At 39.7% G+C, this 27,233-nt stretch overlaps 1 protein-coding gene across 1 annotated transcript in view; it reads left to right on the forward strand.

Moving 5' to 3' along the window:
* LOC122401260 (acetylcholinesterase-like) overlaps positions 1–27,233 on the forward strand; it is a 129,462-nt gene that overhangs the window by 61,255 nt on the left and 40,974 nt on the right. Inside the window, exon 2 of the mRNA XM_043403289.1 lies at positions 8,755–8,897. Coding sequence (XP_043259224.1) covers positions 8,755–8,897 — 143 coding nt within the window. The remainder of the gene's footprint in view (positions 1–8,754; positions 8,898–27,233) is intronic.

Genomic DNA, 27,233 nt, shown 5'->3' on the forward strand with positions numbered 1-27,233 from the left:
AGGGAAATTATCGAATACTCTTCTTCCTGGGAATAAAATTGAAAAACAATAAAACTATTTCGAGATCGATTAAACAATCGAGTGAAGAGAAAGCCTGAAGAGCTGAAATTCGATCCCGTTCCACGGTGAGACGTCGCGTAATCATATTTCCCTCGAAATACTGCACAGAACACTCCCTTTGGCGTCGAATATCATTCGTCCCCTCGGCCCAGGCGTGCTCTGTGTCTTTCGAAACGTTTCGTCGCCACTTCGGGAATATTCAAACGATTTTTAAACGGCGAATTTCGGAACGGCGGGAATTTAACGTTCCCGTTCAGCCTGACGGGGAATTCACGGAAGGTTGGTTCACGAAATTAGAGGAATTTCAAACAAAAGGCTGCCCAGAGGGTTCGTCGGATCAAAAATTCCGCTAACTCACGGCGACACCGTCGTTTTCCACATCGATTCCCAAATACAATATTTCATTTGCGAACCTTCCGGTTCGCGCCACTGACGCTCGGAACGGGGAGGCGTCATGTATCACGACCGAGGACCGGGGAAATTTCGATTAAACGCGAATCGGTGTCTCTGGCCGCGAGTTAAACGAATTCGATCTTCGGTGACACGGTGGAAATTAATTCGAGCCCCGATTAATCGCGATCCTTTTATCGTATCGAGGCCCCGAAGGTCACGGATACTCGTCATCGATAATAAATTATTAGTTGCACCCGAAGCTACCCATATTATCGTCGCAATTGCGAACCAAAATATGGAGAATAGAATTTTATTACCAAAATTTCTTTATTTCAGTATTTTATTTCAAAAGAATATTTGTTTTTAGCAATAATTCGCATATATGAAACGTGTAATTAAAGTACGTCGTATAATACAATCCTCCTGTGATATAAAAAATCTGTGATTATCCTTCGTATTCGTATAATTGAAAAAATAGATACGTATAGTATTCTCGAGCCAAGTATATTTATAAGTGGAAACTCCTATCTATTAAATTTGAAAAATTTGTAAAATAAAATAATTTTACACCAGAGTGCTCCCTGAAATTTAGTTTGAATTAAATGCCCAGATTTGGGATTATTCCAACTAAGTTGCCAACTATCGGTGTTCAACAAATGAAAAAGGGGGATGATGGATGAGATGGAGCAGGGGACTTATTGGTCAATAGTTTTTCCCCGGTAATTCGCTGGGGCAACAACTTCAAGCTTATCAAACATGGGAACACCCTGACCTAGTTTCTTCCCATCTGAAACACCCCTTCTCACATGGGATAACTTATCGTTGGAAGGGCGCAGAGAACGTCTGTTATTAATTGAGGCAATTATTAGTAACTTCGGTGCCATGAAAGTTAAGTGCGGAGGTGGATCCCCGGGGAGAAGTTGATTTATGATAAAAACTGTTTAGAGAATATTATTGGTTTCGTTAACGCAGTCTCCAGACAATCAACTATGGTCGTGCTTAGTGAAACAATTGAAAGCACAGAAAAGGAAGGGAATCAAATTTTGGGAAATTTTTAAATACAACTAGAACGTTCATAATTATATATATTTACGGAATAGCAGGAATGAATTGTTTGCAAAGTTAATGGAAGGAAATGATCCGTTGACGAGTTTAATTAAAGCAAGATAATATTAAGAAAAGGTCATGAACGTTATTCGACGAGCATCGTGTGTTTAAATTATTGATCAAATAGTATTTAGAAGCAATCGTCATGATACCAGTGATTCAACTACCTTTACACTATAATCGGAATCTATAAATAACCGAAGGTTACAGACGCTAAGGGTAGCTATCAAGTAATGGAATTTTTTTTTTGAAAACTAATAATAACTGCGGCTTAATGGAACTTTAATTCGAAATATCTGAAAATAACTCGCTTTTAAAAAACACCCCACGATTACGTGTTGTTTCTAATTTTTATTCGATTGGAATTAATACATTTTAAGTGTCCTATTTAACTCGACGTTTCTAAATATTTCTGTTGCTATAAAGAAAATGAGATACAAACAAAATTTGTAAAAACGTCTCGTCATTCGTCGCTTTAAAGAATCTTCCAACACAGGTTTTTCAGAGCTTCCAAAGAAAAATTGTTTCAATCAGGGCGATTAAAATGAGAGAATGCATTGTTTAACCCAAACAGTTGTCAATCAGAAACAGAAATTGAACGAGCGAAACGATCACCGACTTTGTAATTTATCCTGCCCCTTTCTCTTCAGCATTTCTTAATAGACTGATAGGTTCATTTTTCTGCCGGCTTTTTTCATCCAATTCTCTCGTTTCGCTCCCCCTTATCGTTGTTCGATATTCGCCCTGCCACGTTTCCACCGACGTAAAAAGCAAGACGATATCAGAGGGAAACGCGTCGACGAACCATGCTGGAAAACGTTCCGAGGCAGATTGCATTTGCGTTCAATATCGTTGAACCTACCCATTTTTTCCTCCACGTTAGTTAATGAAACGCTGAAAACCCAAAAAGGGTTGTTATTCTCTTCAGGAAGCGAAAAACACGCCTGATTTTGTCTTATTCGCCATTCAACTTTCACGAAGAAGGATTTAGAATAAGGGACAAGGACTCGATTAAGCGAATTTTTATAGTTTTCCTCGTAAAACATACGACTTTCGTAAGCTATTAAAAATTCCAGTCGAAAGTTTTATTAGTTTTTCCACGCCCCGTTTCGACGAGATTCGAAATAGAGCTTCGAAAGTCCGGTTGCACATTTTTGCCACAATCGCCCGGTCGAAGCTATCATAACTTTTTTAATTCTTGGAATCTCTGTCCGAACCCTTGTTATTAAGACTATGAACTCCAAGGAAACGCGAGGTACATCGATTTCCTGATCGCTCGAGGCTTCGGGCAGCCTCTTTCGAAACTCGGAACAATTATAATTCTCTGGTGGACGAGGGCGACATCTTCTGACAGCCTGGAATAAAAAACTCACCCTCGTCTTAGCGACTGGCTTTCATCGAAGAGTGGGGTTCCCGGGATGCAAAGAAACGCAATTTAAGTGTGCTTCCTCAAGGCGAACGCGATTACTTGCACCACCACCCGCTAACCCCCCGTCGATGAAGGAACTCACCACCGTGAAAAATAAATTAGAACTACCCCTCGATGTTCAGAAACCGATGAGACGTCGTTCCACTTGCAGACCTTCGGCTGTGATAATTCTTTGGGTCCTTGGAAATGAAAGAAATTCTGAAGACTATTCTCTATCTGATTAAGGAATTTTCAACCCCTTTGACGAGGAGACGGATTCCGTCCTCGTTTCTCATAATTTATAGCAGTGGTCGCTAACTTTGGCGGATATAAAAGCCACTGAACTGTATAATTTATCCACTTCCGGCGATAGGGGGAGGAAAAAGAAATTAAATTAATTTCGCTTGGCAAATATTTCGATATTTTTTTTAGACGCAACCGTATATTTTTATTCTAACGACAAACGATAACCTTCGAGTCCGTTTCTTTTTTTTTTATTGAAATTATATTTTATTTCTGCCCCAGTACTGTTTTAAATTAACACCAGCGACGGAGTTGGAGATCGTTGATTTATACGGTTTCCCGGCGCAGCCCTCGATTTTCCACGATTGCTTAATATTCCACGGACCGCCTCTGCGCAGACGATTAATTCGCAAACTTGCATTTAAACACGCCCGCCGGATAATTTCTGCCGCACTGCTAAAAATCAAATTTTTTTTATTTCCATTTAATTTCTTGCCCCTCGCTGAAAAAGCGACTGAAAATCGTGGTAGAGCTGGCTTGCTGTTGTGTGAAATTCGACGATCGGGGGAAGGGAGTTTTCGAGTCCATCAGTACTATTTCTTGCCGTTTCGTAGCGTTTTTAGCTACGTTGTTACCAACGTTATAGATCATTCGACGTAAAATTCGAGAGATCTTAAAATTTTACGTTTTACTGAATACGATAGGCCCTTTTCGGAATTTATTTGAAAGTCACTGTCAGGGAGACAAAGAAAAGAAAATTAACTCATGCTAAACCTAAGCTCTCTGGTATATCTTTAGAGTCATTTTTGTGTTCTTGATCTAACATTAATACCTAAATAGACCAAGTCGAATATTTTCACAGCAAAAATTCTACAGAATTTTGACAATTGCCTGATATTCACGTATCTCGTAAAGGAGGAATCAATTGGAAATTAAATCTTCGTAGATCGTGGACGAGATTTTCCCTCGTTTCCCGATTTCCGGGGCGTTTGAATTCGCCGCGCGACGTCGTCCAGATCGAAACTAGCTGCCCCGGGTAATGTAAATAAATAAATTCACCGTGAATCGCGTAAAGTTACCCCGATCACGACGCCGCAAGACTCATAAAGTCCGCTCGGTCATGAAAACGAAATACGTCTTGTTCCAGGTGCATTCGTACGGTGCAATATGCATGCGTCGCGACTCGCGTGAACGGTTTATTCCGAGCTTTCTTACGAGCGTTGTTTCTACTTTCCCCCGGGGTTCCCGCGCGGGTGAAACGGAAGCTACTTACCCCCGACGTTATTTCTTTCCGCGGAGACAGACGTGGAATTCCAACGCGGTAATATTAACGACGAAAAGATTTATGCGCTCGGCTAGGCGATGCTTCTTCATTTGCGCGTATCACTCGTCGTCCCGGTTATTCCAGAGTTGAACTAGTATTATTTATTTAGAGCCGGTGGTAGGAACCGGAAACTGTTATAATTAGGGTTTGAACAACTTGTTGAACGTTTCAGCGAATTCTATTTGAATGTTAATCGAATACTATTCAGCGAATGCATATACGAGTTTGTGGATACTAAAATAGACATTGATTGCACTTATCGAAACATGTCACGGTTACGTTAAAATGTGATTTTTCTTTCACTTAAAATGTATATTTATATAATTACGCTCATCGAATTTAATGTAAATTGCTAACAAATAATATTTACGAGCTTTGTTTTCGTAAGAAACAATTCTTACAGTGTGCTAGATTGGTTCGTAGATACATTGACGAAATTAAAATACTTCAAATCATTCTAAAAAATTATTTTTAGTTGCGGGGGTCAATTACAATAATTTTTGGTGAACAGGCATACCCACGAAATCCTACTCAATTTTGGGTACAAAATTCGAGAAGGTATGAAATTGTTGACAAAATTAAGAAATTTCAAATCGTTGTAAAAAAATTTTTTTTTGTTGCGGGGGTCAATTACAATCATTTTTGGCGAAGAGACATACTCCCCAAATCCTATCCGCTTTCGAGAAAAAAATTCATTATCGAAAATATAATGTGTGATCATAAATAAATGCTCTACTGAAATTTCATGCGTATGCTTAAAATGTTGTAACTTCCGAATGGATTGAAGGATTTTAATGTTTCAAAATGCAAACAACGCGTACTGTTCATCGAGTTTGCAGCGACTTTGCGGCCGTTGGTACCGCGGTTTCCGTGTGAGCCGTGGCGTTTGGCTTTGGAGTTTCTGGCCAGAGATTTCGCGATCCGTGATGGGCGAAAGTTAGTGGATAGTCTTTACGTCTCTGGGTGTCTCATTAATGCGAGTTGTGACTACCGGCAAGCCACAAGTGTTTGAGTTCTCCTCGTTCGAAATGGCTTTACGAGGAGGTCCGTAATGCTGTGTCCCTATCCGTGGTCTTCCGCGACCACTTCGCTTCCGTAAGCCTTCATTTATCTCCTCGTTCGGTCGAACGGTGTCCTTAAACTTTCCCATCTTTCTGGGAAAATCGATGCGCGCTTAGTCTCCGTCTCTTCTGTTCGACCTATCAAAAATTTTGTCCGTCACCATCGTCGTTTCTATACCCTCCCCCTTCAAGGATTCCTAAAACATGAGAAATTATTATTAGAATCTTCACAGAGTCGTACAATTGTGGATTAAATATTTTTAATAGCGCGTCTAAACCGAATTTATTTTTCTTAAAGTAAATCACGAAACGGAACTAGTCGAAGTCATCTAGTAACACATTTTTGGCACAGTAAACCGTATTTTTTATTTTCTTTGTCAAGATATTAATTCAGTATAAATCGTATTCGACGTGAATACGAAATCTAGCGCCGATATCGAATTTTCTAGTAGCAAAGTCGCCCATTTTTCGAACACTGTCATGCTCTTTTAATATCCCTGTCGAAACGCGGCTAGCCGACCCTCGTTCCGGCACTTCGTAACTTTGCGTTTAGATAAAGAAGTTATACTTGTTCGTTGAATGCCTGAGACCCTTGTTGAGCCACCCTCGAGCTGCCACGCGGAAAAATAGAGGGATGATCGAAACGCAGGGGTTGGCTCGTACTTTCGACGTCTCGAGGCACGGTTCTCTGCGAAAATCGTCGGAGACCACAGAGCAACCAACAAGTTGCCAGCGCCGAATCGATAGAGTCAAGCGAGTCGAGGGATGACTCATCTAACCTGGCTACCCCATCCTTTTTTCACCATTTTTTTCCTTCCTTTTTCTTAACCCTTTTCTCTCCGTTCTTCGCGTCGCGGAGACAGCTTCTCGATCTCCCAGGCTCTCGCGTTTCTCGTGCTTCGTTTTTTCTTCGTTTTCTTTTGTCCCTACTCAGCGACGACCCTCCACTTTGTTCCACCCTCGTCGGTCTTCTTCGCTTTCTCTTTGTAATGGCTTCCGCTCCCCTCGACTTCTGTCCTCCCCCGCCACTTCTGCGCGTCGGGGACGGATCCTGGAAGAATCTCGAATGTCCTCGGGGAACGGGCGGTAATTGAGTTCTTTTGCATTGAGCACGTCGCCTCTCCTGCGGTAAATTCGAACACCCCCGAGCTGGACGACGCGACTTATTAAGCATTTCGAAAATAAAATATTGCCCGGAACGCTAAAATCGCTGGGAAACTCTCAAAAAATAGAGAAAGCTATACTAAATAAACAACGGACTTTGTAAGCTTCGAGAAAGAGAAACTATCGATACCATAATTTTTTAACTACTTGTTGGAACTAAAGTATTTTCCCAACACGCACGAGTACTGATATCTGCGACTTTTTGAGTGTCAACTTGTGGGTGATGAATGTTTATTCAGGAGCGCGTGAACGAATTCGTTAATATCTTTATTATGTTGTCGCGTGCATGGCCAGCCATTGTGTCGGACAAATTCATATTTCATCCAGGTTGACGTGGTCGGCATCTGGAAGGCGAGGATATACGGATTTTCGGGGAAAATATTTACAATGTAAATAGCCTGACAGGTTGTCGGTATCAGTTCGACAGGAAATCCTTTGTATCGTACGGGTGCGCGTTTAGGGGCGGCAGCCCTCGGCGGTTTCGCTGGAATCTAAAAGGCGGCTTCACCCCAGGCGAGGTTTTTGCATATCGGGCACCTTGTACATGCGTAAACGCTGAAAAGGGAGAACTTGGAGGTGTAAACCGACCTGACTATGGAAAAAATCGTCTCTTTTCTCGGTCACGAGGGTGATTTATTGGCCACCCGAGTCGATGCTAATTCTATTCCGCGTCTTACACCTACCTACTAAACTGTCGAGGCCGTTTCACTCTATCGACGTGTTTTTATGAAACTTGGCAACCAATTTTTACGAAACCAATTTTTACAGAGAAATATTAGGCTCGCGTATTTTCTATGATGACAAAGGTATCTCTGTGGTGTCTTGACCATAAAATATAATAATATAACTTACGTCTCTGTTTTATTTTACCAGTGGTATTTTAAGAGATGTATTAACCTAGATATTAGTTTTAGTATTTCAAAAAAGCTTCCAGAGTGTCCATGTGCCAGTTATTTAAAATCTCTTTTGGTATTTAAAGCCGTTCAAAATGTCAAATTTCTACGTATCCGCGGAGCGCCAGTTTCTACGCATGCGCTAGTCGCGAGGCCCTGCGCGTAGACTCGAACCTTCCCCCACTCGTCAGTGCCCCACGCGCCTGCTGACACGATGGGTCCTTCTCGTTCTGTTCCAGGCAACATCGGTTATATTTATCAATTTAGAGTTGCTCTGAGTAACCTAAGTGAAGAAGCACATTTCTCTCGACACAGCAGATAGTATTATTCAAAAATTAAGGTACCTCATATATACATATATTCGTATGAAACTTTTTACATAATTGAATATATGTATAAATTCACCCTGTGCAACCACGTACTTTTAGAATATGTTTACAGGGATATGTTTGTTGTTAAAAGATTCGTAACCACCGAATTTATACTATACTATTTTCGTTGGCCTTATGATTTCTAAAATATTATTGCTATTTCCCCGCCCCTATTTTGGTAACAGTTCTCACTCCTTTGGCGTCGAATATTTTCGAAGATCTTGCTAAGCTTCGGGTGGTTCCCACGTTAGATAAATTGAGGATCTCTAATGCGAATGTTGCACGGTTGAACGATACCGTATAGTCCGCAAGACTCTGCATGAATTCGAGCGCCGAGTATTGCGTGTTCAACAGTGCGCTATCGCTGTATAAAATTGACCCATTTGCGAGGCGAACTCAACGTATTCGCAGTTGTTAGATACCGAGGAAACGACTCCGGTTCCCAGAAACTTCGAGACGACGCCCCAACTTCGCGCCACGTGCCAAAATGAGGATTCACACATTTGAAACAAATTAACGATAAGTTTGTTTGGTCCTTCAAGCTGCTGATTTTATCATTACCGCCACTCGAGCAAGACAGGTCAAGGAATTAACTATTACGATGTTGTATGAAATATTAATAAATATACCTCAGTTTTTTCCTCTAAACGTAGGCAATGGGGAAACTTGAAATGCTCTATTTTCTATTCAAAATGTTCTGACCTACATGTCGTATTTCTTTCTGTTCCAGGAACCTACTTTATCTTGTACGACTTCATCGACTTCTTCGAGAAAGATCAAGCGAGCTTCCTGGAGCGCAAAAAGTTTCTGAATATCATCGACACCATCTTCAAGAACTCGACTCAGATCGAGAGGGAGGCCATCACCTTCCAGGCAAGTCAATGTTCGACAGGAAGCAACAAATTTCTTATCAGATTTAATTCGAACTCTTAAGAGAACATATTAAATCATAATTTTGCTGAAATTGATGGAAATTCACAACTATACGATTTCTGCGAATCTAGCACAATTGTAACACACGATAGTCCTGAATCAACTTCCTGTTTGTATTGTTGGGATTCTGTTAAAAAAAATTCCAGATAATTGACCTTGACCTAAAAAATAATCGAGGTCTGGGTTAGGTTCTCATCGAACGTTTTCGATCATTTCACAGAGTATAAGAAAATTATACGTTCATTATAGGATTCTGCACCCTTGAATCGCTGAAAAAATTCGAACTGCCATGTAATTGACCTTGACCTAAAAAAGTGAGGTCAAATTTTAGTTTCAATCGCATCCTGTCCCCCTCGTAGCAAGGAAACGAAAGTCTCTTTTTGGCAAACGATGTTAAATAATTCTTCTCCTAATTAGATTACAAGCTTTCTCGCGTTTCCTGATAATTTTAATTAGGAAACACGAAAAATTCTCACGTTTCCTTTTCAAGACACTTTAACAAAATCTCTCGGATACTTCTTATCTTCCTACGAAGAGTTTGATATACAAATTCCTTTAGTTTCTTATTATTAATGTTTCGTTCGACTTAAAGAAGTTCCTATTAGAAATATGCGCAGCATATTTTAAAGTTTCAGTCACGAATTCGTCGAATTTCCCCGCTGTGCGTCGGAAGAATTGTCAGAACGCGTCTTCGTTGAATTTCCCGTGTACGTTAACCTTAAGTGCCACAGTTTGTCACATCGGCCTTAGAAACGAGCCCCGACAGTCGATATTCCGCTCACGTTGCACCGAGACACATCCACGGCGGGTGAGGGGTGTAAGACTCATGCTGCAATAGTAATGGACCGCGGAAGTTAGAACGCCTCGTACTTTGTAGCGTTTCACGAGAACCAGTGGTAATGGAAGACAAGAGTCAGACGCGGAACTTAAATATTCCAGCCGCGTTGTTATACCTGGGGATTTTCCTGGTATCGGACTTTATTGCGTGTCGCGCGAAGCATCGAATATCTGGCGATCGAGATTGATCGATACAGGAACAGGGGAGGCCAATTAAATTAACAGAGACGAACGTTTGTGTCGACATAATAATCGATCGACAATATTTTCGTAAATCAATTGCAAACGAATACGATAGAATACCTTCGCGCGTCTCTTGAATATCATTTTAATGATGAACAATAGGTGCTCGAACGGAACAATGTATTAACAAACGCGTGTTAATTTCGTCGTTTATGCGTGTAATTAAAATTTGATTTCTTCCGTATTGGGAAAGTATTAATGCTTTAACTGTTGTTAATATCGACTCGTACGAATGGCAATAGATTGGAAATACTCTGTTCTTTAAACTGGTGGTTTAATTTTTCAGGACCTAAACGATTAAATAATATACGAAGCGTATTAAAGAAAAGCTTGAACTTTGACGATCTCACTTTAGTTCGTAGATGAGACGTGATAAGTTCTTAACGACGAGATTTTTCGTTCGCGTGGAGGTAAATCCATTGGCGCGGGACTAGGGTTGCATTGGCGGAGGACGATGGAGATCGGTGGGATTCGAGGAGTAAATATGCCGGGGCATTTTGGGGATCGAAATACAAACGAGGCAATTTCGATGTTGAAGTTCGGATAAAAGTTATCCCCCGTGCCCCTATCTCCGCGTTAATATTACAGGGAGAATGGCGGGCTCCGAAGGCCGGGGAACACGTCAGAGTTTGCTGGAAAACTTCTGTACAACACTATTGGCCCACCGTACGGCGTATACACGAGCCGTTTCCTCGGTCGAACGATGTTTCAAAGTGGTACTCTTCGTTTTCATGAAATTTCGCGCGGGAACTCTTCGACCCCGTCGTTGGGAAAAATTGAACGATTTTTCCTTTTTTTTTTGGAATTGAAAAAGCCCTACAAGAACAGTTTTAGCATTGGAAGAATGATCCTGAAAAAGGAAAAAATCTGCACGCTACTCTCGAATATTAATTCGCCACCCTTTCCGTTCGATGAATACTGGTCGAATCGTTATCTTTTGTAGAATAGATCCATTACCGTGATCGAAATATGGGCTGCTTTCTTCTTTGGGTTTTTAAAAATTGTTGTTTAACATCGACCACTAGAATGAGGGACTATCGATTACTTATTACGGTTTAATAATTTGAAACTAATATTTTAGAGTTACTCTAAATTTTCCTTTGTAGAGGAATTATTATTAAAATGCATAGGAAAATCATTTATCGCAAGAAGGGATAAATAATTCACAGTGGCTCTGGTGTTTTTAAATATCAAAGTGATATGAATTCCTACCTCGAAATAAAACGCGTGTTTACTCGAGCCAGAAATAAATAAGTGTAGAAAGTTTGGGAAAAATTGTTGCTGGTAGTATTCGAGGGATGAAATTCGTAAAGAATCGCCCTCTTTCGGTGCTCCCTTTTAGGAGCCACCCTTAACGGGAAAAGAAGAAGCTTTCCATTGAAGTCGATTCACACGGAGCATAAAGGTTGCAGAGTTGAGGGTCCCAGGGTCGAGGGTTGTGGATTTAGGGTGGAAGGTCAACCGGATGTATCTCCGCCCCTCGAAACAAACAGTGGTCTTGTCCAAGCAAAAGGGAAATATTTAGAAATAGGAAGAGGAGCGCGTTAGTCGGTAATCGATATCTTTGTGTACACTGTTAATATCGCCACTCAAAGACGTCCACGTTCTACGGGGTGGCCGCTAATTACTTTCCCATCGATGTCGCGACGCGTATAATATATACTCTGTCAAGGATCAGCCCAGCGTGAAACCACCACAGAGCGTCAATTTAATTAAGGGAGGTCTCGTTTGGAGAAAAGCCATTCCATGAATTGATTTCGTTCAGTTTTTTGTAACTCTATATACACTATTTTCCCAGTCTTCGTTTCTTTACAATAAAACAGCAAAGGTTAGTTTAACAAAATTTATTTTATTATCTTTACGCGAAACACGAGCGAACACTTGGAAATTTTACACGCTTGTTAATTCTATTTTTGTATTTTTACGTTTTGTTCGTCACATAGAATACTTTTGGTTCGTTTGTACCGAATGAAACTCAAATTAACGATCGAAACTCGTATAAAGAGCGTTCCAAAATTCTACATGAAAAAACACACACACATCGAAAACGAAGAATAAAACGTTTTACATTCGAGATTTCATTTTTGAGGGAATCAACGTACATGTAGAAACAGCGATTAACGGTGAAAATAGTATTTAATACCACGTTTTCCACCCCCACAAATATTCGAAATCGATTTATTTCGAAAACAAAGAAACTAATGAAAATTTTTTGTTCTACGTTCGCAAATTTGTTTTTTCGAGTAGAATCATCTGTAGAGGTACGGGATAACCTGTATATAATAAAGTATGCTTAAAATCGTAGTTGAAATCGGGTGAAATTGTTCGGTTACCGAAATCACTCGTCGAGGAATGTTCGATTTTTGTACGATGCTTTCGCGTTCCATAAATACTGCTTCGCCTCCATTGTAGTCAAGAATTTCCCTCTTCCTTTGAATCAATATCTCGCCCCTGTTTCCAGCTCCTTTGTGACTTACTTTTCCCCGCAGTCGGATCCGTCGGAACGTGGCCGATCATGCATATGCAAATATTTGTCTTCGCGCGTTCCATAAATACGAAATCCGCAGAAACGACGTTTCCGATGTCGCCGGGAAAACCGCATGCAGTCGGCGTAAATATGTATGCACGCTTGTTTCCAGCAACCCCCTCAACCCTTTCGAGAACAACAAAGGAACCAGCCATGAATATTCGGCCGTTAATTTCGGCCCTGGGAACTTTAACATCTTTTATCTCGATAACCAAACCTCGTTCGATTCTTCATTTCATAATTTCTCGTGCAATAGAAAAGAGAAAACGGAATTATAAAAATGATATAATATTTAAAACCGGAGTGTTCCGTGTCACTGCTTTAGGGTAGAAACTTTTGGCAAGACTAATTTTATAAATAATGTAGTTTGAAAGGAAAATTCTGTTAATAGAGATTTTAGTGGAAGTAACTGGAAGTAGAAAATTTTGAACACTGTTTACAATTTCGAAGTATAGCGCTTCTTTTAATAAATTACAACCCTCGAGTTTACTAACTAGGTATTAGCTTTCAGCTTCGTAATAATTTTCTTAGCTTCTAAACTACACTGTAAAGTAGATGCTTGATTCGCAAAATATTTAAAACATTCTCAGAGTGCATAATTATTATATAAGTTTTACTTTTGTACGAACTCGATTATTGCAACCAAACTTTTGCCCTATTTACGATTTAAAAGAGGTTCCTTTTCCGTTAGGTGAATTTATTCTTTTTATATCGACGAACACGATGAAAAAAAAAAGAAACAGTCGTTTCGAGGGTCGAAGTATTAATCCTGAGAAAGGGTAGTTTCGCGCGACCCCGTATCCGCGATTTCTTTTCCGAGGAATATCGAGGAGCGTGTTTCGAGGATACGCTGGAAATATTCCGGAAGCGTCACGGTTTCCGCATTCCGTGGCACTCGGAATAAAAAGCTGCGACGATACGCGATCTTTTCAACCCCCCAGAACCACCCTGACCGCCTCTCTAAGTCTCGTTACTTGGTGACATTTGCAGAAAATGTTCTCTCGGGGTCTTGTTCAAAATTAAACACCGTGGTTCCGAGCCAATGACTTCGCGAAAATAAACGAACGAACTCACAGTAAACATCCCTTATTTCACGAAACTTTACGGAGAAACTTTACAAAGTGGTACTCGACCGCGAAAACAACTCCAAACGTTGATTCACGGAACAGCTAAATTTACTAGTTTATTATTTTATTTTAGAATATACACTCATGATTTATTATAAAATTCATAAAATTTTTTACAGAAGAGAAGAAGAGAAATTTGGCGTCCGCGTTCATGAAAATTTTAGAACCGGGAGAGTAAATATACGTGTACGAATTTTAAAAGGAAAAATCTTGTGGGGGGAGGGGGGAGGAGATTGGAAAGGTTTTTCCACAGGTGGCACAGATAGCAGAGAGGTCGCGGCGAAGATAAAAGGGAGCGCCGAAAATTGATTTCCGACAAGGTGGCCGCATTTACATAGCCCCCCGACCTCCCACAGCCCCCACAAACGTCGCCCGTTTCTTCCTCGGAGAAGGAAGCAACCCCTATTCCGGTGCCTTCGAGTCGAGCGCGATTTGCATTCCCGCGGGTCTGACTTTTGTCAGACACTCTCACGTGCCGATGCACTGAAAATGTTTCGAGACAGTCACGGGAGCAGCTGGAACGAAATTTTCGTCGACGGACGTCGGAACGAACGTCATCGTTCCCTTATTTCGCGGCGAATCTCATTTCAAGGTGCGCGGGAAAGAAAATCGTGTGGAGGTGGGATGAAATTGTACTCGCTGGACGAAACCGGGAACCGTCGGAGTTCCAGATAGTTTCGAGACGCAAAAGACGATAGGGGTGGTCTTTCATGCGCGTTATCTCGACACAAAGCAGGCACGAAAGCGGAAGGAACGGCCGCTCGCCGTGGGGATGGCTGCATAATTAAAAAGAAGCGCCTAACCGCGACCCCCGGAACGCCCTTCCGCCCGCTTTCTATCGCCTATTAAATTTTAATTGTTAAGTTTTTACGAAAGCTTGGAGCGAATTATTTATCAGTAGACATCACAGTTTTTATTAATAGAATTAAATATATTTCGTGCTCAACGATTACTCGATTGTTTCCTCTATGTGTACCAATAAGATATTTAAGAAATTCTATTTTATTCTGAAAGTTACTGCACAACGTTTGGAATCTCAGAATTGTGTAAATAGAATGAGTAAATAGAATTAGTCGTACAAAATTTTGTACACAGTAAAACTGATATAATTGAACAATCGTTAGAAAGTCTAAAATTATCCTTACAACGTATTATAAATTTTGTTAAAATTTTATAGGCGATAATGTAGTTTCTTACGTAGTACATCTTTTGTACTAAAGGGATTATTCTCGTTAACAAATGAATAATAATAATAATAATTCGAATCTTTAAGTATTTTTTATATTTTTGTGTATTAAGTGACATTCTATAGTTTTTTGTAAATTAAAATTTCCCTTCTACTTGTCAGATTTAATCGAGATTTGGTAAGTAACAGTACATGTTCATTCTCCATGCTCGATAATCTAACGAAAGTTGCGTTTGTAGTTTAATGTTTTCGAAGACCACCCGGTATACGAAGCGCGATAGGATCGTGTTAACATAAACGCGATTTAACCGAGGCTTAACTGAATTATAGGTTAGAGCTGACCTATATTTGACCCCCAACAAAACATTCCGATCGAGTTTATTCAGGACAGCGAACAATCGGAAAGAAATATTTAACGAGAGTTAATTATTTCACCGAATGACGCATAGTGCCGACCATATCGGGTATGGGAAAATAGTTAATAATTTCCAGCCTTCCAAGCGGATAATAAATTTCGAACGAGCCTGAAACCTCCAATGCGCGGCGACTGTGTGCCGCAGCTTCTGTTCTGCATTTAATTATCGCTAATTTAGGCCATACCCTTGTGCAGGAAGTTTCGATAATCTACAGGAAGTGCATAGATACATACCGGGTGGCTCTCGACAGCTTCAACCTGTATCCTTAATGTTTCGCATTTATTTCGCATCTAATTTTATTTTGCTTGTAACTTTATCATGAATTAAAATAGAAAAGGGTTGAAAACTGAATAATTTTGGCAAAATTACACGAATTATGCAACACGCGGGCTTCCAAACTTTTTAATATTTTACATTTACTTCGCATCTAAAATTATTTTGCAACATTATCGCGAATTAATATTGAAAAGGGCTGGAAGCTGAAAAATTTTGAGAAAGTTATACGAATTATGCGATACGTGGGTTTTCAAAGTTTATCCACCCTTAATATTTCGCATCTAATGTATTTTGCTTGCAACTTTGTCGTGAATTAAAATCGAAAAGCTCGAGAAGCTTAATAATTTTGATAAAATTGCACGAATTATGCAACACGTGTCCAAAGTTTTTCCACCCTTAATATTTCGCATCTAATGTTATTTTCCTTGCAACTTTGTCGTGAATTAAAATTGAAAAGACCTGAAAGCTTAATAATTTTGATAAAATTACACGAATTACGCGACACGTGAGCTTTGGACCCCGATCGTTTTAACCCCTTGACGTACAATTTAATTCCAAATAATTTTTGAAACGTACATTATTTAATTTTGTTTTTGTTTTTACAAGGAATGACCACGAAAGAGAGTAAATTTATTTTATGATTACCTCATGAGTGTAAAAAAGAGGTTGATTTTAATATATGTACATGACTTGGTGGCAACTGAGTAGCCTTATAATTGTGAAACTTGATATCAAAAACTTGTAACGAGTTAGACTCGTCATTGTACGTCAAGAGATTAAACGAAGATTCGTCGAATACTGAGGGATCTGTCGATGACCAAGAGTCACAATATCGGATGACGTCAAGATTAATTATTAATTCGCGTCCTAGAAGACGCAGCGATGGTCGTGGAGGGAGTACGATGGAGTCCTGAAAAATTCAGCGAGTCCGGAGGCGCGCGGGGATGGCGACGATCGATCTTCGCTGAAAGTTTCAGGCGCTGCATGGATATTCGCAAACGCGTGTTCATAATTACCGACCTAGATCCGCGATAACACCAGTTTTAGGGTTAATTATAAATGTTCTGCAGCCTTATCTCGCCGGCTGAGGCGACGAAACGTTGAAGCTGTACTCGATGGTATCGACGGCGATTTTCAACGCTGAAGAAGCTCGCACGATCCTTTAAACAAACTAATTTAAACCTGTTCGACCGAAAACACGAAACCTCCACAGCGTTTAGCGATTTCAACATCGAGCGGACTTCGTTACGTTCATCGTTTAAGAGTGCACGTATAGAAATTGATTTCTGTTGAAAAATATTTCGATAAAATCCATCAAAAAAGCGTAAACATATTTACATTGACGATTTCGATATATAAAAATATCCCAACTCGTTTTTTCTGGAGCGTTTCGAAAATTTTGAAGCTTCAAAACGAAAATGCAAAAACGCACGGGCGTGTTTAAATAGGGATCCCGGAATTAATAAAGTTTCGCCATTCGTGGAACAAAATATATTTGGAAACTTCTCCAATTATCTATCTCCGCTTTGATATTCATCGAGCAATGAATATTAACCGCCACATTCGAGGCATATCGAAGGGAAACCGTAGAATGGACGGCGATACTTGTTCGTGGTAAACTACGCGTGAAAATTTGAAGGGGAAATCGTAGGAAAAATTCGTAAAAATCGCTCAAAGAGTCATGAAGATTCGAAAGGAAAAAATGGAATAGCTAGAACCACGGTCAATTTTGTTCTAAAATGTAAATTGTGGACAATTGCAGAAATTAAAACTTGTCAAATTAGGTTTATCCTGGTTAAAACTGAAATAAATGTCAGTTTGACGTTGACTATTAATTTGATTAATAAGTTATGTACTCTTCGCATTATACAGGGTGTTCGGCCACCTCTAGCAAAAATTTTAATGAGCGATAGTAGAGGACAAAATAAGACGAAAATCAAGAATACTAATTTGTTGATGGAAGCTTCGTTAAAAAGTTATTAACAATTAAATTCAAAAATTTCAAATCGTTCTGGAAAAATTATTTTCGGTTGCGGGGGTCAACTACAATCATTTTTGGTGAGTACACATACCTCCGAAATCCTATCTACTTTCGAGAAAAAAAATCGAGTAGGTGCTGAAATTTTTCGGCGAAAAAAAATTTTTCAAATCGTTTTAAAAAAATTATTTTCGGTTGCGGGGATCAATTACAATCATTTTTTATCATTACACATACCTCCGAAATCGTACGCACTTTCGAGAAAAAAATTCCTTACTGAAAATCCAATTAGGTGCCTAAATTTTTCAACGGAGAAAAAAAATTGCAAATCGTTGTGGAAAAATTATTTTCGGTTGCGGGGGTCAATTACAATCAGTTTTTGTCATTAGACATACCCACGAAATCCTGCCCACTTTCAAGAAAAAAAATAGAGAAGGTGTGAAATTATTCGAGAAAATTAAAAAATTGCAAATCGTTGTGGAAAAATTATTTTCGGTTGTAGGGTTCAATTACAGACATTTTTGGTGAATAGACATACCCCCGAAATCTTGCGCATTTTCGAGAAAAAAATTCAGTAAGAGCGGCACTTTAAACGTTAATAACTTTTTAACGAAGCTTCCACCAACAAATTAGTATTCTTGATTTTTGTCTTATTTTGGCCTCTACTATCGCTCATTAAAATTTTTGCTAGAGGTGGCCGAACACCCTGTATATGTGTCCCCTACCATTCTACGTACAGGGTGTCCCAGATTTTAAATAAGTATTGCTACATTAAACATAGGTCGTTTAGAACTTTATTTAAGTCTATCAATTTTTCCTGTAAAGTACCGAAGATTTCCTTTTTGCAATTGTCGAATAAATCGCTCGATATTAGTATCTTATTTCTGTTTCTATCAATTACATATTATCTTTTCCACTTCTCTGTAAACAAAAGCGAACTGTGTCCGTCCGTTTCAGAGAGGTTAATTTATTAAACCGTGGCCAGAAGGTCGAACAGCGGGGGGTTAGGGTTGCGTAAAGGTGGAAAGAATGGGTCGCACGCGTGTGGGTGGCTGTTACACGGAAAACCAGATGGCATGTGGGATGTACTGGTCGCGTTTCGCACTTGATATTAATGGTCCTCGGTTATCGAGCCAGTAAATCAAGCCCCGCGGTTACGCGGGAGCCTCGATAAGTGGCCACCCCTTAAATCGCGAGAACCGACCGAGTTACCAGCCCCCAACGTCTTCCGTTTCATCGCGCTACCCACCCCTAAGACTTTAATATTCCGTTTTACAACCACTCCGTAGTTGTCCATACTTCTGACAATATTCTACTTTTAATTTATTTATGTCCCCCATATTTTTATTCGGAGCCTCGACCATAGAATTCGTCCCCTACTGTCTTCGCCGCTTTTATCGCCTACTTGGACCACTTTAATATTCTCCTTTATGGTCGGTTCATAGTTGTCCGGGGCGATATTTTACGATGGTCGAGCGCTCGAGAAATGCTCGTGCGTGTCCCGTTTTAATAAACACGATGGAATTTTTTTATTATTGAAATGTACGAAACACCTAAATTTTATTTTCTGCTCTTGTAAGCATCCAGAGGAAAATATTTTAGTGTTTTAAATTGGTTTTATTTATTTTATTACACTACGTCACAAGTTCCTGATGTCAAATTTCTCAATTATGAGGCTACTCACTCATTATCAAGTCTTGTAAATTGAACACATTTTTACATTCACGAGGTATTCGTAAAACAAATCTACTCTTTTTCGTAACCTTGTACCCACAAATTTAAATAAAATTATATAAACGTTCGAAAAATTATTTGAAATTAAATCGTACGTCAATGGGGTAATACCTGAATTATTTACGCTTGTAATTTGGCCATGAAAGTTGGAAGATTTTTAAATTTCTTTTAAGTTTCTCAAAGCAAAGCGAGCCCTGGAAACAACTTTATTACATTTTTAATGTTCCAGAGTATCTTATTCGTCGAAATGAGCGCAAAGGCGTGGGCGAGTGCGAAACTAGAAATCAACAATTTCCAAGTTGCAAGTTGCAACCTTATTTCGTGGCAGTGTTAGAAGAGAATTCCCATCCACTTGGATGCGTATTTCGACAAGTTTCCGCGTCGAGGCTTTGTACACGCTCGAGAATTCTAGATTCCCCTTTATTCCTCGTCGGGAGGAACTCGCATAATAATCCCAGCAGAGAACACTCAAGACATATTTTCATTTTTAACCACCGCCAAGATCGTGTGTGTCCAACAGAGGGAAGCTGGGTCGTCAGATTCGAGATTCTGAGGGTTTGAACAATTTTTAAACAGTAGGTAAAAATGTCGACGAATATCGTTTCGGTTCGTCGGTTGATTCGTGTGATAAAGAAAGATACGAGGGTCGTTCAATAAGTCCTTAGAAAATCCAGGTGCTGGCGTTCGTAGCATCGAAAGTTTTTGTTTTCAGTAGAGCATCATGACTCACTAGACAGCTGTCAAATTCTCAGTTATATCCACCACACGATTTCATTTTTATTGTCCATTGAAGCAAGAAACTTTTGCTCATTTAGAAAAATGAAAAAAAGTGAGTTTCGAGCGGTGATGAAACGCTTGTATTTAAAAGTTCATTATTGAATGAAGTTGCATGAGTTGGACAAAGTTCATGGCACATCTGCTCCTGCGTTTGCAACCATTTACAATTGGGTAAATGAGTTTAAACGTGGCCGTACATCCACTAATGATGAACGTCGTTCGGGATGTCCAGTGGAAGTGACTACTCCCGAAATGATTGATAAAATCCACGATATGGTTTTGAGCGATCGAAGAATCAAGGCGTGAGAAAAATAGTTGAGACCACAGGCATATCGCAAGGTACAGTGTTTTCAATTTTGCATGAAAAATTGAGTATGAAAATAATCTCGGCAAGATGGGTGCCGCGTTTGCTCTCAGTGGAGAATAAACGTAATCGTTTTCGTCGCAATCCTGATGAGTTTCTGCGTCGGTACATAACTGTGGACGAAACTTGAATACACCACTATACTCCAGAGACAAAGGAACAGTCAAAACAGTGGGTTTTTGAAGGCGGACGGGCTCCGAAGAAGGCGAAGACGGTGAAATCGGCCAGCAAGGTGACGGCCACAGTTTTTCGGGATGCACGTGGGGAATCATCTACACCGATTACATGGAAAAAGGAAAAACAATAACTGGAGAGTATTATGCGTCATTATTGCACCGGTAGAGCGAAAAAATTAAGAAAAAACGTCCTCATTTGAAAAAGAAAAAGATCCTCTTCCATCAAGGCAATGCACGGGTGCACACCTGTGCAGTTTCGATGGCCAAAATCATGGAATTAAAGTTCGAATTATTACAACATCCACCGTATTCACCGGATTTGGTCCCCAGTGACTTTTTTTATTTCTAAATTTAAAAAAATGGCTCTGCGAACAACGGTTCACGTCGAACGGGGAGGTCTCCACCTAAATAGATGCCTATTTTGAGGACCTTTCGAAATCTTACTTTTTGGATGGCTTAAAAAAGTTGGAGAAACACTTGGAAAAGTGTATAGAGCTAAAAGGAGATTATGTTGAAGAATAAAAAAAAATCTACCTAAAGTAATTTGTTTTTATATCTTTTTCTAAGGCCTTATTGAACGACCCTCGTATCAGAGGTGCCCCCCTGTTACTTCTTTTTACGTTCTGAAATAAATTTTCGGTACTTCTCTGCAACCTTCTCTTTTACTCGGGCTGAAGGAGGTTTCGCTGTATCGCGATCGAACGTAAGCACTGGTACGAAACAAGATAATAATGGTGTACGAGGAGGCGGTATCGATTCTCGGCGCTTGTCGTTTACGGTCGTGTCGTAAATTACCGGTAAATACAGCTGGCCAGGTGAAACGTTCGCCCGTCGGCACCTGTTTAAAGACGAGGGCCTCGAACGACGAAAACTCGTGTCGAAATCGTGAAACGAAAGAGAATTGGAATCGATTCGCGACGTTTATCGTCGTTAGTATTTTTAATCCCGCGGAGACGACCTATATTTCGCGAGAAACGGACACACTAAACACAGCGAGAAGAGTGAGTGGGTTTCAAGAAGACCTTTTTCCCTCAAGTAGGTCGAGCCGAAGAAAGAACACCGACGAATAGAAAAAGGCGGATCCTTTCTTCTCGATCATGGGCCGACAGGACTCCTTGCAGAGTCTCGACGATATCCGTTAAGGATCGTCCGAGGCGAGAAAGGAGATTATTTAAACAAAAGTGTCGGGCGGAGGGGCGGGCTATTGTCGAGCATCCTAGCGGCCGGGATTCGATTCGAGGCGCGTCCTTTGTTTCCGGAGAAATATCGCGGAAAAATCATCGCCGACGGCGCGCTGTCCTTACGGGTTGGGCCTCTCCGGGGGTTCCTTTTGTTTCGCCGCGCTTGTTTCGAGCCGAAATAACGGCCGCGTTGCGACGACGCGCCAACGAAGAACAACACCGGAACAAGGGTAACGTTAAAACGTCGCTGGGGAAACTTTGGGCGCGAAACACTACGGGATTCTGATTTCTCTCTTTTTCCGCAACGTTTTCTAAAACTCGAGAAACACAGACGCACAGTGGCCCATTTTGAGGAAAAGCTGGCCGAAATGTGAAGGTGTCTCTTGATTTGTACGAGAATTGGTATTCTAGGGGGCAGATATTGTATTGTGGAAACTCCTATTTTACTGATTACATCGATTTACTGTATTCACTATCACATAGTATGTTTGAAACTTTGGCAGGAATCTGTTTCTTTATTTTTTTGTTGGAATTGTGCCCGAAAGTGTTATTAGTGGACCTGAATGTAGCAATAATCCATTAAACATATCTTGATTAGTTTTCTTCCTAGAAATCTTTGGCTATAACTCCTTCTAAATTACACATAATAATATTTTTTGATGAGTAACTTCAACATCATTCAAATTTAAGAGAATTACACAAGTTAATTTAAAGGTATTTTACATTGTTGAAGTACAAAATTTACATTTACAACTTGTATTTTAAGAACAAAATGATTTTAATTTGTTTATACGAACTGTGCCTGACACATTAAACATGCTCAAGTTTCGAAGCGTTAAAACGAAATTTTGTCATTCGATGCTCTGACACGTATACAATAAATATGTCACACAGGCAAGGAGCTGTTTTGTTCTTAAAAAATTGCATTTTGACCAACTCTTCCGGCAAAATGGGCCACCGTGAGACGTCGCGAAATGTGGGACAATATGAAATTTTAAACGATACGTTATCGTTAGTTATTTGCAAATTAATTCTCGGTTCCTGTATCAAACGAGGCGTCCTTTTTTTTCTCTTTTTTCGCCGTGTTTCGCCCCGCCTCTGAAAATAAAACACCACATTGTCGACGCCCGGAGTTCCGTTTAATTACAAGGTCGTTTATTTCAGCGGCACACCTCGCGGTCACCGATAACAGAATTATCACCGACGGCGATCAACTCGGATTCTAATGTGCAACGCGGATCGTGCGCGACTACCGTGCCACGCACCGGGTGTCTCAGAAACATCTCACCATCGCTAAGTCCATTTTTCATTAAGGGGGAGAAACTCATGTAAAATGGTAAAACGAGAAGCGATATTTGACAATTTTTTTACAGCATATGCATTTCATGAAACTTTTCGCCACTTTTCACATATATTCTTTAACATTTCAAGATAGAAATATTCTTTTTTCGTTACGTTTTATCGACTTTGGATGAAATAATGAAATGTTGTTCCTTGTGACGACTCTATATGACTTTATTTGTTCGATTTCCCACTGTTTAATTTATTTTTCCAATACCATTGTATTATACGACTCAAAGTAAAATTTAAACTTGTTTTTCACATTTTGTGACGTTATCGAAATAACAAAAAATTGGATATCGTCTCAAGCAAACAATTTAGAAATGTAAAATTTTCATTTCAAATGCTTGAAAAGAGTCGTATAATATAGTGATATTAAAAAAATAAATTGGAAAGTGGGAAATCGAACAAATAAAGTCACATGGAGTCGTATAATATATTGATATTAAAAAAATAAATTAGACAATGAAAAATCGAACAAATAAATCAGAGATAATCGTACAATTAAGCAAATTGCCAAATCGTGGAATAAAAATCTAAAGAATTCCAAAGGGTCGTCGTATTAAAAATCGAGTACGTTGCCCGCGAATGTCAAAAAGCGCCGTACAGTTTCGAAACGAGTATAATTTAGACAACTTTGGTTCGAGGCAGGAAAAATTTTGGTCGAGTACTTTCGGGGCGCTCGGTACGCTCGATGAAATACGTTTCCGATACGTGAAACTACTTCGCCTATCTGCGTTCGAAAAGATATCGCAAAGTTTTAATAGCCAATTCCGATCTTTCGTTGATATCTGTGCAGGAATCCAGCTCGCGGCGCCTCTGCCGCAACGCCAGGCGTCGGGAGTGTGCGTTCGGAAGTGAAACAGAATAGAAAAGGAATTCGCGATTCGACGAGGCTGGGAATGCCTTTTGTGTGACGCGTACGCCGATGGATTGGCTACAATGGATTTATGCAGATCAATCCACGATTAGGTTTCCCTTTGATACCTCGCCAGACGTCATCCATAGACGCCCTTGCTGCTCCAGCGTTTCTCTCTGGAAATAAAGCGTTCCTCCGGTTCGTCTGAGAACAACGATAACAATAGACAGTGTTTTAAAGCGTGAATCGAACACATATTTTAGATACATTTTAACCCTTTGCACTCGTATTTATATTTGAAAATTTATCTTTTATTTATTTGGTTTATACATAGACGCACATTTAAGTGCACTCTAAAAGAAAACATTATAACAAGAGTCCCTGGAATGAAATGCTAATGTAAATATACGTATAATAATAAAATGCAGAATGGCTACTGTATGGCCACATAAGAGTGGAAAGGGTTAATACAAGTGCAATAATAAAATATTGAGAGCAGTATTATAAATATTTATACGTCTCATTTGATATTTTTTCGTGTCGTCCGTATTAAAAGTTGTAGAGTCGGGTGACTCGAAAAAAATATTTTTCTGACTGAAAATTACGAACGATAACAAAGTCGTGCACTGCCCTGATCGCTGCATACAAATGTCACACGGAAAACGTGATCGGAAGAAACGCTCGGCAAATGGAAAGTCGACCGGGATTTAAGAACGCAGAGAAAAGTACAGCTTGTTAAAGTTAAATGACTTCCAGGAAAGCGAAAAAGAAATAATAATGCTCGACTGCAGCCAAGAGTTAATAAATTGCGGCCGAAGAGGTTTTCCATGTCGAGAAATTGCCAGATTTCCAACGAAACTGTAATAATTATCCAGAAAAAATGTTCCCAAGGATTATTCAAGAACTCCCTTCGTTCGATCACTTCTCACGATTGTCCATTCTTATTTTTCTATTTCTACGAATAATAATAATTCCTCGTCTCCGCTAGTTCCAGTTATTAAAATACTCCCTTCGTTTCATGGATATTTAAACCCTAATTCCGGAGCGATTATTCTCGAATTACAGTGTTAAAAAATAATTACAAAATTAGGCGTTAGGATTGCGTGTCGGAGTACCCAGGAGGAGGTCGAAAATGGCGGTCGACGCGTACATTCGTTGATTTAATTGAACGCGCGCGCCATCGCCGCCATATTTTTTCCGGCGTGCTCATTTCACGGCGTAGTTTTACGACCCTCCGGTGCTCTATTATCGCGGAATGACGCTCATCTTCTGGTCCAGCGTGTGGATATCGCATTTCCATAATTAGCGGCAGCTGTCGTAAATCGCGTCCAATCAACGACGAGAATCATGAATAGAAACAGCGGAAAATTTCGGACGATTGTTCGCGAAATTAATAACGCGATATCCGGTTCGTTCCCCCGAAAGACGAAAACTCCAATCGGTAGACATTCTAGTCGACGTTTCACACCCGCTACTTTCGTTTCGAAATGTTTATTTAGCGTCAAACGTCGTGCAATTTACGATCCGTGCATCCACTGTTAGCCATTTTGTAAAAAAAATAGTAAGCGTTATGAAATGTCGTGTAATTTTAATTCGGAAAGGGGAATTTAATTGCAGAAAAATTTTTATATCTCACAGGATGAGTATATCGTGGGTGTACTCATTAGTTACTTGGTCTAGCATTGAACACAAAACTAAATTTTATTCAATTTTAAGCAGAGACCAGCCAAACTTGAATTAAAGTGAAATCGCTGGTTTTCCCCATTGGCTATTTATTTAGGTTATCGAATGGTGAATCGATGTCAGCGAGCAACGAGGGACGAATTGGAGTAATTTTAATTTAGAAGGGGAGATTTTAGGAATAATTTTTATATTTCACAGAATGAGTATATCGTGGGTGTACTCATTATTTATTTGGTCTAGCATCGAATATAAAACTAAATTTTAAAACTTGAATTTGAGGGGGGAAACCACTGTGACGATTGAAAATACAGGCAACTTTCAAGAATATTTGGGCGTAATTATGAAACTCTTTCTGATAAATCTTTAATGTTTTCGAAAGTACACCTAATTACCTTTTATAAAAATTTCGTATAAAAATATTAATTATTATAACATTTTTTACATCTACTAAATCTTCTGTAACTTTGTCATTTTTACGAAGTTTACTTTAATATTTTAGGTCATTCTTAAACCCCCAAACATTGAAAAGAGATAAAAAAAATTTCGATATTTTCAATCCGTCACAGTGGTTTTCCCTTTAAGTGAGATTGTTGGTTTTTCCCATTGACTATTTATTTAGGCTTTCGGTTGGTGTATCGGTGAAAATTCATTGATCGGATTCCGGGGCGAAAGTAAGGCCGCGAAATGCTTCCACAGGTCGGTTAAGTCGATAAGCTAACCGCGTGGCTGAATTTAAACCACGGCTTACGGTACTTAAGGGCGGTTCAACACATGAAAATTGCCTGTCATGTGTAATTATAGGCCCGATCGAGAATCAGATTAACCATGCACCCGCGATCAACGACAAGGAACCGGGTCACGCGGCCAGATCAAATAAACTTTCCTTATTATCGTCGTGAAATTAACGCTGGTAACTTCTGGGGGATGTTACCGCGAATAAATAAAATATAATTCTAGTAGCAGAACCACGAGGAAAATTTCCAAGTTAAATGAGAAAGATAATAAGTGGCCACGAGAAATTTGAAATTGAGCAGCAGCTAGTTGACTCGAAGAGAAAAATCTGGTTCGTAAGAGTCGACGCGCGAAGTCAGATTGATGCAGGAAGCGTGTCAGTTATGTAATCATGCTCACTCGAGGGGCATACGGCGCAGTTCATGCTCTTCTCCGACACGCTGAAGCGCTAGATTGCGTTATTAAAACGATGTGACGTAAGTGCGCAGAATCATTATATCGCCGTACAGCCACTCAAACCATCCAAATCGTCTAACCTCGACGCCATTAATCCTGATAAGTCGCACGAATATAAACCGACAACGTGACAGTTTTTAATCTATTCGACACAATATCCTAATTTTCTTATTTATTATTTTACGTTCTTTGATATCTTCATTTCCAAATGAAGTCAAACTTTCCCTCACAATTTTAAAGCACGAATTAACGCTGAAACGTCTGGTCTTTTTCTGCATTTAAAATTTAATTTTTATTTATTTTTTCTCAAAATCTAACCTCGACGCCATTAATCCTGATAAGTATATAAATCGACGACACGATAGTTTTTAATCTATTCGACG

Source organism: Colletes gigas, unplaced genomic scaffold (genome assembly GCF_013123115.1).
Source record: "Colletes gigas isolate AHSC1104 unplaced genomic scaffold, ASM1312311v1 Colletes_gigas_Sc00023, whole genome shotgun sequence".
In the NCBI taxonomy this organism is placed as follows: domain Eukaryota; kingdom Metazoa; phylum Arthropoda; class Insecta; order Hymenoptera; family Colletidae; genus Colletes; species Colletes gigas.